Source organism: Camelus bactrianus, chromosome 14 (assembly GCF_048773025.1).
Source record: "Camelus bactrianus isolate YW-2024 breed Bactrian camel chromosome 14, ASM4877302v1, whole genome shotgun sequence".
Taxonomy (NCBI): domain Eukaryota; kingdom Metazoa; phylum Chordata; class Mammalia; order Artiodactyla; family Camelidae; genus Camelus; species Camelus bactrianus.
Window position 1 is genome coordinate 4,524,575 of NC_133552.1, and position 12,241 is coordinate 4,536,815.

Here is a 12,241-nt window from a genome sequence, read left to right on the forward strand (position 1 = left end):
GCACTGTTCTATGTGCCTCACAAGTATCAATTCATTTCATCATCACAGCAATTTTATTTACTGATTTTTTTTCATAGTGATTTTATAAGGTAAGGACGGCTACCATCCCCAATCTTCTGATGAGGTGAAGAGGGGTTAAGCAACTTGTCCAAGGCCACCCAGGTATAAGCAAAGCAGGGTTCAAACCCAGGCAGATTCTACATCCTTAAACAATCATATTAAACTGCTCTTCCAGAATAAACAGAATAATCACAATCATTTATTCACAGATTTCTTACTTACAGGGAATTATGCACTGAAATCTATACCTCTCTTTTTCTCCAACCAGATACTTAAAGAGCCGACAATCCTGTAACTTAAAAAGTGCTTTTATTTGTGTTGTGTGGTATCCAGGGAGGGTCCTAGAGGTCAGTGACAGGACAGACGAGGAGTCCCGAAAGGCCTCCTCGTGAAAACACCCCACCATCCTCCCCGGGAAGTCCATGCTAACCATTCTGTAAACAGCCAGAGCCTCCTGTTGACATGGTGACAAACTGCACATGCAGACCGATGTCAGCTACATCAGAGAAAGGCCGAGAAAGGAAGGTGTAACAGCAGGTTCCCTGCAGGTGTCATACCTGTCACCCTGGGACTCGCAGAACACCCACTCCACAGTCGGTTCTGGAGTGCCCTCGGAGATGCAGACCAGGGCGTCCTGATTTTCCAGTTTTCGAAAGTAAGGTCTCCTTAATGTGTAAAGCAGTGTATCTAAAACATCATAAACGATTCACATTTTAATATTAAAAAAATTGTCTTAGCAGCTTCCTCAAAACAAAGAACTCTACACTGTTAAGAAAAGTTGATATTTTATACCATAGTAGTGTCTTCTGCTTCACTCCAAATATGCATAATAGTATAGCGCCTCTTCGCCAGTGTTTAAATTCAACTCTGGCTGAAATGCCAACTTCAGCATTTATTCTCTTAGCTAATTTCTTTGTGTATTTTATAATTCAAAGACAACAAGTTAAGTGGAGCGAAGCCGTGTAAAAATACAAGTATTGGTACGCAGAGGAAAGAGAAAACTAGAAACAACACAGTTTAAAACACACCCTTATTTAGTGTGAGACCCAACTTTCCTCCTATAATTTTATCTAGAACTAAGCAGAAATACAACCATTTAGAAATGCAGAAACACAGTAGGATGGAGTTGGAACTGGAAAAGAAATGAGAGGTTTAGTTTGGCCTCCCATTCACGGTGGACCATCACACCTCTCCCCTCCCCGACCTCCCCACCTTGCACTCCCCACCCTGTGTAACGTGTAAACTCTCTCCTTCTGCCCCAACCCCTCAGGGACAGGAGATCACTACCTCTCAGAGTAGATCCTTCCATTTTTCAGCAAACTTTTTTTTAAAGAAAGTTTCCCTATGCTAAATGTCAGTCTTCCTTCTTAATATAGTTTTAAAATAGTATATAGTACGTTTATATATATATATATATATATATATACACACACACACACATACATATGTATATATATATATACACAAAATAATACATGAAGGTTAATTTTGAAGCAGGATAATAAAAACGAATACCAGACTGATGGTCAATGTAATAACCAGAAGAATAATAAATGCCCTTGTATCTACTTCAGTGCTTCTCCCCATCTCTTGACCCTGGGTACGCATTAACCTGAATTTGTTTATCATTCTCACCCGTTAAAAAAAATGTTTTCACCACATGGCTGTGTGGCCTTAAACAACATATTGGTTTGTTTTGTGTGTTTTTGAGGTTCAACACGGGGCATGACTCAATATGCAGTCTTCTACAACTTCAGTTTTTCATCCAACTTTATGTTTTTAAGATTCACCCATGGTTTTGCACATGGCTATGCTTAATTCATTTTGTTACCACCACGTGGGATTCCATTGGTGAACAGATCACAGTTCATGATTCCATTTTCTTGCCGAGGACATTTGTGTTGTTTCCAGGGCTTTGTATCCCCACAATGGTGCTATGAACACTGCACACTTCTGCCAAGTGTGTAAGTTTCTGTAACAATACACCTGGGGGTGGAGGTGCTTCATATGGTATGAGAACTTCAGCTTTACACATAGTGACAATTTGTCTTCAACAATCTGGTGGGTCTAAAATGATACCTGATTGTGGCCTTAATTTGCATTTCTCAGTGATTTAATATGATTTAACTTAATATGCTGATTGACAATCGTGAAATGCCTGCTCATGTCTTTTGTTCACTTTTCTACAGTTTTTTTCTTATTGATTTATATAAGTTCTTTACCTATTACAACTCTTCTTCCTTTGTTGATTACGTGATTGCAAACATCTTTTCCCATTTTGTGGTGGTTTATACTTTCTCTCCCTGTAATTTCTGACCATTGGTCCCAATTCTTCCCTCTAGTGCAAAATTTTTTAAGTGTAGCTTTGCTTCCACATGAAAATCTTTCAAATATTTAAAATCAAATAGGCCAAGGGAGACCATTACCATCGAAGGTGTTTTAAGCAGTTAGCCCAGGTCTCCTGACTCATGCCTGGAGAAATTCCCCTGCATTCCCTGAAATCAACCTTCTCTCCTCAAAACAGTCCCTTCTCTCTGCTAAACATTCTTAATTCCCTCAGCAGCTCCTAATATAAAGAATCACAAGTTCTTCACTCTCCTGGTTGCTCTGTTTTGTCAATATTCACCTGAAAAAAAAATGTAGAACTGAAAATAATAATTTTCCATTAATTTCCTTAACCCAGACATTACATTTTCATGAATGCTGCCAAAGTTCAGATCTCCTTTTTTTAGGAATCATGCCAAACTGCTGGTTAACACTGAACGTGTGGTTCACTAAAGACTTCCCTCTTTTTCAAGTTGACTGTCGCCACGTCTCCCCCACCTGATGTTTTTGAACCCCACCACCCAGCAGTGTGTTAAAAATAGTCACAATTTAATTGAATGATCGTTGTGATATTTGTACTTTGTAAATCTTAAGTAAAAAGAAGTCACCCTAAAGATAATAAAGACAACAGATGCCCATTTACTCTACACAAACTCAAATATAAACACTTTGCAAAAAAAAAAAAAAAAAAGGAGAGAGAGAGAAAGAGAGCAACAATCTCATTCTCTTTCCATGTGAGGACTTACTGTCCCACAGAAGGGAGTCGGGGACTGGGGAGGGGACCGGGAATAAGATCAAAATCGAAGAGAAACGAAGGCGGCCCTCTTGACTTTTGACCTTGTAGGACCCTGGTCTTACAAATATTGGAGTAATCGTAGGACTTTTCAAGACAAATTTTGACCAATTTTGACTTGGCCTGAGTTTTGCCTTACAGGCTGACTTTGGAACCTAACGCACTACCCCGTCCCCCCTCCGCCCCCCGCCCCATCAGATGACACTCCTGGGAGTCTAAGTGACCAGGAGTCCTCTGCTGATAGCAGCCCTGACCTCAAGACCCAGCGCAGTGATGCCAGGTGCAGACCTGGCTACGCTCGGCCTCTGGCTGTGACCCCACTTCCACCCCTCTCCGTTTATCTCCGCGCGTCCGTTTATCTGCGATGCTGCGCGCAGAACACCCTCCGCAAACGGGAGCCGTGCTGACCCCGAGCCCGGGCCCTCTGCGGGCTGCACCGACCCGCCGCTGTCACTTCGAGGCGCTGACAAGGAAGGGAGTGGGCCTGGCAGGTCGTGCCAAGGTGTAGCCGGCGGGCTTGATTTAAAATGGCATAAACCCAGAGTTTCCGGGGCCCTGCCCTGGCCCCCGCCAGCACTGGGGCCTATTTGAATGCCCCCACCTCCAGTCCTCATTTGACCCTGAGATAAAGCAATCAGCGGGCTTGGGATCGAGTCCGGGCAGCCACTGGGCCTGCGCGTAACTGGGCGGAAACCAGCAGAAGCCAGGAGACGGGCAGGCGGGGGTCCCGCCACCTGCACCACGGCCTGCCTGGGTGAGAATGTCTGCATTGCTCCTGACGCTCTGCGCAGCGATCTGGCATTTATATGAACACATCAGGGACACGTAGTTATTCAAATTTGATTTTTAATTTGCAAAAATTAAATAAAACGAAAATTTGGTCCCCAGACACACTGGCCACATTTCAAGTTTTCAAAGGCCACACGTGGCCAGCGGCTGCCAAGCAGGCACGTTCTCACCCTCAGAGGCCTCTGTTGGATGGTGCTAAGATCTTGCTATCCTGGGAGGTGTTTATTTTCACCCCCGTTTTACAGATTGGAAAATTGAGGCTCAGAAAGAATTACGGGATGTGCCAAACAAAGGTGGTCCTGTCAGATCCAGAATAAGAACTCAGGTCTTATTCTGACACCAAGGTCAAAATGTTTTCCATTTCTTGCCTGTCATCATCCATCTGTCACTGAAAAAGGTGGGGAGCCCGAAAATAGAGGACACCCCAGATTCTTAGAAGCGCTCACTCTGACATCCATGGGGCACATCAGAGTCTCAGCAGGCGTGGGGGTGGTTGACGTGACTTCAGTTAATTCAACTACACATGGAGGAAAACCTGGCTTATGTGTCTGCAGCAACTGGGGAAAGCTTTGGGCCTGGAATATTGAGAATACCTGGAAGCAAAAGGCACTTACTTCTTATACTCACTGTAAACAATACTGTGTAATTGGTAGCTTCAGCCTGAATAAAAAGTAGGTATTCTCCAGCTTGGTTTTCTGTCATTTTCAAAATGACCATGGAAACAACTCCTCTGAAACACAAGAAAGAGAACTGGTTACTTTGGAAAATTTTGCGTGAAACGAAAACTATCCAATTTCACCCTGAGTCAGAAGGCGGCTGGGTGTCTCTGCTGGTCCATCTCTGACTGTGGTGGCGGGAGGGAGCTCCTGTCTTGTGCTCAGCATGCAGCCTGGGCCTTGTCAGTTGGACCTTGACCTTTAACCAGTTCTCTCTGGGGAGTGAGCGCCATCACCTCCTGCTGCCTGAGCCCCCTGATGGAAAAACTCCCACAAAAAATCCACAGGTGGTTGGGTCGCCCTCATCGGCAGCAGTGGACCACTTGCTTCCACAACCAAGCTCTCTCCACAGCCGTGTTTCCCCAGCCACCTGGTCCCCACCCTTGGTTCCCCATTTGCAGAACCAGATTCTGGTACAAGCAAGATACATTGAGATAAAGAACAGCTCGTTTTGTGCCTCTCTCTCTCTCTCTAGAGGAAAGAATTCAAGCAAAATCTGACACAATACATCTTCCTATCAGGTAATCACACTGACATATCACATAGATCCAAAGAGAGCTGCATACTCAATGTGAGTATTTCTAACTTTTCAGATACTTGCTAAGGATAAATTTGGCTGGAAGCATTCTCTTCAAAGAAACAACACTGGTGTATGTTTGGTGATATCTATTCTCGTTAAAGCTTAAATTCTATCTAGCAGTCTGTTGAATTTAAATGGACACTTTCTGACCTTTAGATGTTACTGCTCAAGGTGTGGCATCTGCTGGGAATGGACAGAAATGCAGAATCTCAGGTCCTACCCACATCTACTGAATCAGAATCTGCAGTTCAACAAGATCCCCAGCCAATCCAAGTGCACACAGTATTGGAGCAGCCCTGCTCTAGAACTCCAAGCAGCATGGTTCCAGAGCACTGTGCCTGCATTCACATAGGCAGTAAACTAGTAAGAAATACTAGTAAGAAATACAAAGTACCTGCTTATGCAGGTATTTTGGTGATATGCTTTCTCCCTGTGAACACTTCACTTTCACAGGGCCACTGGTGAGCTCCTGGGCATCAAAACTTAGTGTGCAATCTTTCTGGCTATGAGTCTGAGTCTGGATTTAATTTCTATAACTCTTAAGTGTGGAAAAGTTGTTAAAAATATTTTGATACTAAGTTAACTAATCTACATAAGACCTCTGACTTTGGCTGTCTGTCCTAGAACCAAAAAAGGCAAACTCTCAGCAGAGTAAAAAGAACCCTACTTTTTTTACTTTACTTTTTGTTCTCAATCCAACAAGAACTATTGTGGCATCAAGTTTTAATAAGATTACCAGAACATTTCTTTAAGCCAAAATGCTTAACAGGAGAGTGTTTTGGTTTAACCCCAAGAAAAAAGTAACCAAAAAACAGAAGTGAGTAGTATGCTCTCAAAAGAGGAAAGGAAAATGAATGTGCTCCAAGATTTAGAACCAAACTTCAGAATTGTAGCTGCTCCTGTCCTGAAAATTACATAAAAGTTGGTTTGACCTTAAAGAAACAAATGCAAATACTTGGTACAAGTCAGTCACAGAGATGGACCCCTCAGTCAAGTGGCCTGGAACCCCCTTTAGGCCCCTGGGGGCCACTGCCTGCATTGTTCTAGAGATAGTGCCTCTTCTACAGCTTTGGGGCACCAGAAGACCCCCAAAAATTAGAAAACAAAGGCCCTTAGAATCATTAAGTGGGCATTTAAATGGCAGGTGCCCCTTGCTCCCTGCCCTACCTGGTCTCGTGAGAGGACAGGGACAGCAGGGGGCAGTGGTCAGCACAGGGTTAGATACAGGCTTGGATGTCAACCTATAAACCTTGGCTCAGACATCTTTCTGGCTCATGAGACCAATGTTCTACACACACAGATTAACTTCATACTAAAATGTCTCACGGATATCACACGTCCTTGCGATTTCTGCTCATCATACTGGGGAACAAAATAGGTAAAGACAAATGTTCTTCTCCAAGCATCACCCAGCATGAAGCGTCTTACTGCTTCAACTGGTAAGCTCCTTGCTACTGCAACTAAAATGGAATGAAAACTTTCTAACTTTTTATCTAAGACAAAATCCAATTAGAAAACAATCCATCTTTGGGATTTGCATATACTAACTACTACATATAAAACAGATGAACAGGCAGATCCTCCTGCACAGCACAGGGAACTATATTCAGTATCTTATATTAACCTATATTAAAAAAGAATATGACAAAGAATATATAAAAATGTATAACTGCACACCAGAAATTAACACATTGTAAATTCACTATGATTAAATTTAAAAAAAGAAAACAAGCCATCTTTAAAATTCCAAATATTCTTTTCACTATTTTACATTTTGCCAGCTTTCACTGATTTCTCAGGCCCTAAATATATCTATATATCATTTTTTAAATTAATAGACTATTTTCTAGAGCAATTTTAGTTTATAGAAAAATCAGGAAGCTCAGAGAGATCCCACATACACCCTCCCCTTCCTTCTCTCCCACCCACGCTCACCGAGTTCTCTTATTAACATCTTGCAAAGGTGTGGTGTGTTTATTACAACTGATGAACCAATACTGATATCAACTAAAGTCCACAGTTGACATTAGGGTTCCCTTTCTGTGTTGTACATCTTACAGGTTTTTAACCACTATAAAATGTCACATATTCATGCTCTAAGTATATTTTTGGTTCATTATTTCACTGCAGATAAGAGTTACAAGGGACATGTACAGAAATTTGAAAATAAACTCTAAATGAAACAAGAAAGCACTTGTATAGCAATAAAGTATCTTTCCCCAAATCCTCATGGTTGCACATCCCCGCCTCTCACCTGTTTTGTAAATCGAAGTGTGGCTGGCAGTTGAGGGTCTGGGTCTGTTTAAAGACCCAGAGACAGGAAATGTTCCCTGGGGTGGTGACGAGCACTCGCAGTGTGATGGACACAGACATGTCCACCTCCACGGTGGCTGCTTCGTAGACTGCCCCTGCGCTCTCGGGCCTTAAGGCACACTCCAGGTCTTCTGGGGATTCTGACGCCTGTGTCATAGATGAAGCAATGTGAATTTACTGCCAATGCATGGCTTTTTTGCAGGGGGTGGTTATTAGGTTGCTTTTTTTTAACGGAGGTGCCGGGGATTGAACCCAGGACCTTGTGCATGCTAGGCATGAGCTCTACCATTGTGAAAACAATAAAATCCTCTCATTTTGGTTCCAGGATATTCTGTAATACAGCCAAGGATGGAGTTGCTTCTACAAAAGAGTGCTTCGTTCTTCAAAACACACCTGAACTATAGGATTTTTAGAAAGATGTCTCATCTGAGAACTGTAAATGGTAGAAGAAATCAAAGCCATTTTTTTTTTAAAAGCCATCGACACCCTAACAAGCCACTTCACACCAAAGTGGAAAAACATCCATAAGGAGCGGCTTCCATATCAGGAAGGTGGAAGCTCGGCTCTGCCACAGTGAGGGTTTGCATGGCTGTCTGATGTTGTTTAAGAATTACCAGGTCTTAACACAGTCCTGAGTGCTGCATATCAATTTATGTTACATGAAAAAAAAAATGCAGGGCTTAACACTAGAAACCATGACCCTTCAAAGTTACGTTTTTAAGATGATATTTTATAAGAAAACACTTAAATATGTGCAGCTATTTTCTCACATTGAAAAGACACTAAAGGTTTAAAAAAATCATAGCAAATGATGTTAAAAAACTTCTGTCCATACTGAAATATTGTATATGCAAAAAGCCTTAATTATTAATAACCCAATGTTTTACAACACCAATATCTGTTAAAAAAGATTAAAACTAACCATGCTTCTGACATAAAAAAAATCATGTATTAATGATGAATAAATCAGGAGTTTTATATTCATGTAGAATGCTGTTATTGAAACTTATTTCACGCTGTTTAAAATTTGAGAATATTTTTAATACCTCTGATTCTGGGGGGGAAGTGGGAGCCCAGGGCATCACGTTACGCGTCTATGTATTACACTCACATAAAACAAAACAGAGTGACTGTATATTTGTGTGAATCCTTAACTGGATAATGTGCATGGAATTGCCTACTTTATGTTCACTTTTTGTTGTATAGAGACTTCACGTATTTTCAGTTATCTATCATTTAGGCTTCCTTCATTGGAGTAAATATCTAGGCTCCATTAGATGAATACCATGAAGGAGAAGAGTAATGAAAAAACAAGGCTGGAACTTGAAGGAGCTGGGGCAAGATTACAGTGTGCAGTTTGCATGTCAGTTTTAAGCAGAGAGGAGTCCAAGCCAGGCTGCACAGGATGTAGCTGTGCTTCAGGAAGAACAGCCTGGCAGCCCAACCTGAGCCGAACTGTAGAAGGAAGAAGTCACTTACGATATTATTGTGACCGGGAGGGAGTTAATGAGGGCTTGGATTAGGGAAGTGGCAGCGAGACTGGAGCACATGAGGTGATTATATGAGGACTAGTCAAGAAAGAAAATTGATAAGACTTGGTAACTGACCGAACGTGAAGGCAGGGAGAGGAAGCAGCCCACGACGGCACTGAGCTGTCAAGCCTAGGAACTGGACAGGGCCACGAACAGAAATCAATAAAAACGAGAATAGCAGCAAGTTTGGGGAAATAGAAATAAAAATCATAGAGGTGGATTTTAATGAACAAATGGGAAATCTATTTATCTATATCCAGGAGGCAGTTGGAAATAAGGGATTTAGATTTGAGTGAGAAGCCTGGCTTCTTTTGAAGGAGAAAGGGAAATTCTTGTTTCTTATTCATTCTGACCGTCAGTGCGCTTCCTGAATCCAAACCCAAAATGAACCTGACTCTTGATGGAATAAAGTGCCAGGAATGAGCATAGATCCTCATCTGCACCAGATATGAGTGCATCGTATACTTAAATACCAAACAGAAAGGCCCATAAGCCATGGCAGGTCTCAATAGCTTACAAAGTATGGTCTCTAGAGAAAATAGCTAAAGTTGTAATTTTAATATTACTTTACCATGGGATTCGATGTCGATGTCCCCACTGATGAATCATTGTTCCTATGGTTGATTAAAAAGCATTTGATCACAGGCAGCTCTTGATTTGTAATAGTCTTGAATGTCATTGCTGAAAAAACAACTGTAAAGCAAAGTAAAGACAATGCTGTTGATAACGCGCACACCCTAAAAAGACATAAGCATTCATCTTACAACAAAATGAAATGTAACCAAGGAAAAGTGGCCAACAGGAAAGTATGTAGGGACTATAATTTCATAGAAGGCAAAGTCTTACTATAAATCAGGAGCAGAGGTACTCAGAGCAGTGTTGTCCAAGGGAACGTTCTGCAGTGATGGAAACTTTCCTAATCTGTGCTGTCCAATATGGTAGTCACTAGCTGCACGCAGCTATTAGGCATTTGAAATGAGGCCAGCGCAACTGGGGAACTGATTATTTGTATAAAAGCCATTTTTTCTTCTTTATGGTTCTCCAGTGCATACAAAAGTTATGTTTACACTATATTGTAGTCTCAGTGTGCAACGGCATTATATCTAAGAAAACTGTATGTACCTTAATTAAAAAATACATTCTTGCTAAAAACTGCTAACCGTCACCAGCCTTCAGTGAATTGTAGTAGTAACACCAAAGATCTCTGATTGCAGATCACCATAACAAATACAATAGTAATAAAAAAAGTTTGAAGTATTGTGAGAATTGCCAAAACGTGGCACAAAGACACGAAGGGAGCAAATGGTGTTGGAAAAATTGCGCTCCTAGACTGGCTCGAGGCAGGGTTGTCACAGCCCTTCAATTTATAAAAAATGCAGTATCTGTGAAGTACAGCATAGCAAAAGGCAGTAAAACAAGGTACGCCTATATCAGTAGCGCATTCCTTTAAATTGCTGAGTGGTAATCTATTGCACGGATACAACGCAGTGTTTAAATTCATCCCCCTGTTGGTAGACTTTGGACTGTTTCTACTTTGGTGAGCTTACAAACAGAGCTGCTATGAACATTTGTATAAAAGTCACGGTATGGACATACGCTTTCATTTTTCTTGAGTAAATACCAAGGACTAGAATACCTCGGTCATGTGGGAGGTGTCTGTGTAACTTTTTCAGAAAGTGTGAACTGTTCGCCAAAGAGGTTGCATCACTTAGTATTCCTGTTGGCAGTGTATGTGGCAATTCCAGTCTGCCACGTCCTCACCAACGCTCGGTATGATGAAAATATTTAATTTTAGCCATTCTTATAGATGTAGTATATCTCACTGTGGTTTTAACTTGCATTTTCCTAATGATTTGGAACATCCTTTCAGGTGCTTATATGACATCTTACATATTCTTTAGTAGTGTGTCTGTTCACATCTTTTGCCCAAATCAAGTCTTTTACAATTGGGGTATTTTATTGAGTTTTGAGAGTTTTTACCCTTCAGTTTTATTGAGATATTGTTGACATATAACATTGTATTCGTTTCAGGTGTACAACAGAATGAGTAGACATATATATATATATATATATATATAGTGATAACGATTACCACAAAAGTTTCGTTAACATCTATCAACTCACTGAGTTACAACATTTATTTCTTGTGATGAGAACTTTTAAGATCTACTCTCTTAGCAACTTTCAAATATATAAAAGACTACAGGTACCTCCCACTTTCCGAAAGTTCGCTTTGCACCACTTCCCTTTTATAAAAGACCTACGTTAGTACCTGTTTTCACTAACTGAAAGAAATCTGAAGAGGATTTTTGCTTTTACGAAAAAAGGTGAAAAGCAAAAACAGCATTCAGAGTATGTTTTGTGGCGAACTCTTACAGAGGCAGCTTGAACCCCAAGCAAGGAGAGGGGCCCTGACAAGCTCTTACCCTGGAAACTATACTCAGCATCTTGGCATCAAGCTGCCAGAGCTTTGAACTGTGTCTATGAGCATCTGTACGTTATCTGTTTATTCTGTGTATCTGTCATCAAGATGTGTCCTAAGGTAATAGCTTCTTCACTTTACATCATTTCAGCTTACAGAGATTCCACAGGAATGCTCTACTTTGAGGTAGTGGGGAAATCTGTATTGGTAACTATAGTCACCATCTTGTACATTATATCCCCAGAACTTATTTATGTTAGAGCAGGAAGTTTGTACCTTTTGACCACCTTCACATATATCTCCCACCTCCTAACCCCACCTCTGGCAGACACCAATCTGTTCTCTGTTTCTATGAGGTTTTCTTTTTAGATTCTACGTATAAGTGAGATTAGATTATACAGAATTTTCCTGACTTACGTCATGTAGCATAACGCCCTCAAAGTGTATCTATGTTGTCACAAGTGGCAGGATTTATTTCTTTTTTATGGTTAAATAATACTCCATTGTATATATCCTGTTGACCCTTGAACAACACGGGTCTGAACTGCACAGGTCCACTTATACATGGATTTTGTTCAATAGATATATTAGGCAATTTTTTGGAGATTTATGACTATTTGAAAAAACCCACAGAGGAACTATATAGCCTAGAAATATCTAAGAAATTAAGAAAAAGTAAAGTGTGCATGAACACATAAAATATATGTAGAT

The 12,241-nt window shown here is 41.0% G+C and overlaps 1 protein-coding gene across 2 annotated transcripts in view; it reads right to left on the minus strand.

The window, feature by feature from the left end:
- FLT3 (fms related receptor tyrosine kinase 3) overlaps positions 1–12,241 on the minus strand; it is an 85,001-nt gene that overhangs the window by 30,380 nt on the left and 42,380 nt on the right. For both annotated transcript variants that reach the window (XM_074377971.1, XM_074377970.1), the window contains exons 2-5: positions 9,680–9,801; positions 7,518–7,723; positions 4,582–4,697; positions 618–747 (exon numbers count right to left, since the gene is read on the minus strand). In XM_074377971.1, coding sequence (XP_074234072.1) covers positions 618–747; positions 4,582–4,697; positions 7,518–7,723; positions 9,680–9,787 — 560 coding nt within the window. In that variant the 5' untranslated portion in view covers positions 9,788–9,801. The remainder of the gene's footprint in view (positions 1–617; positions 748–4,581; positions 4,698–7,517; positions 7,724–9,679; positions 9,802–12,241) is intronic.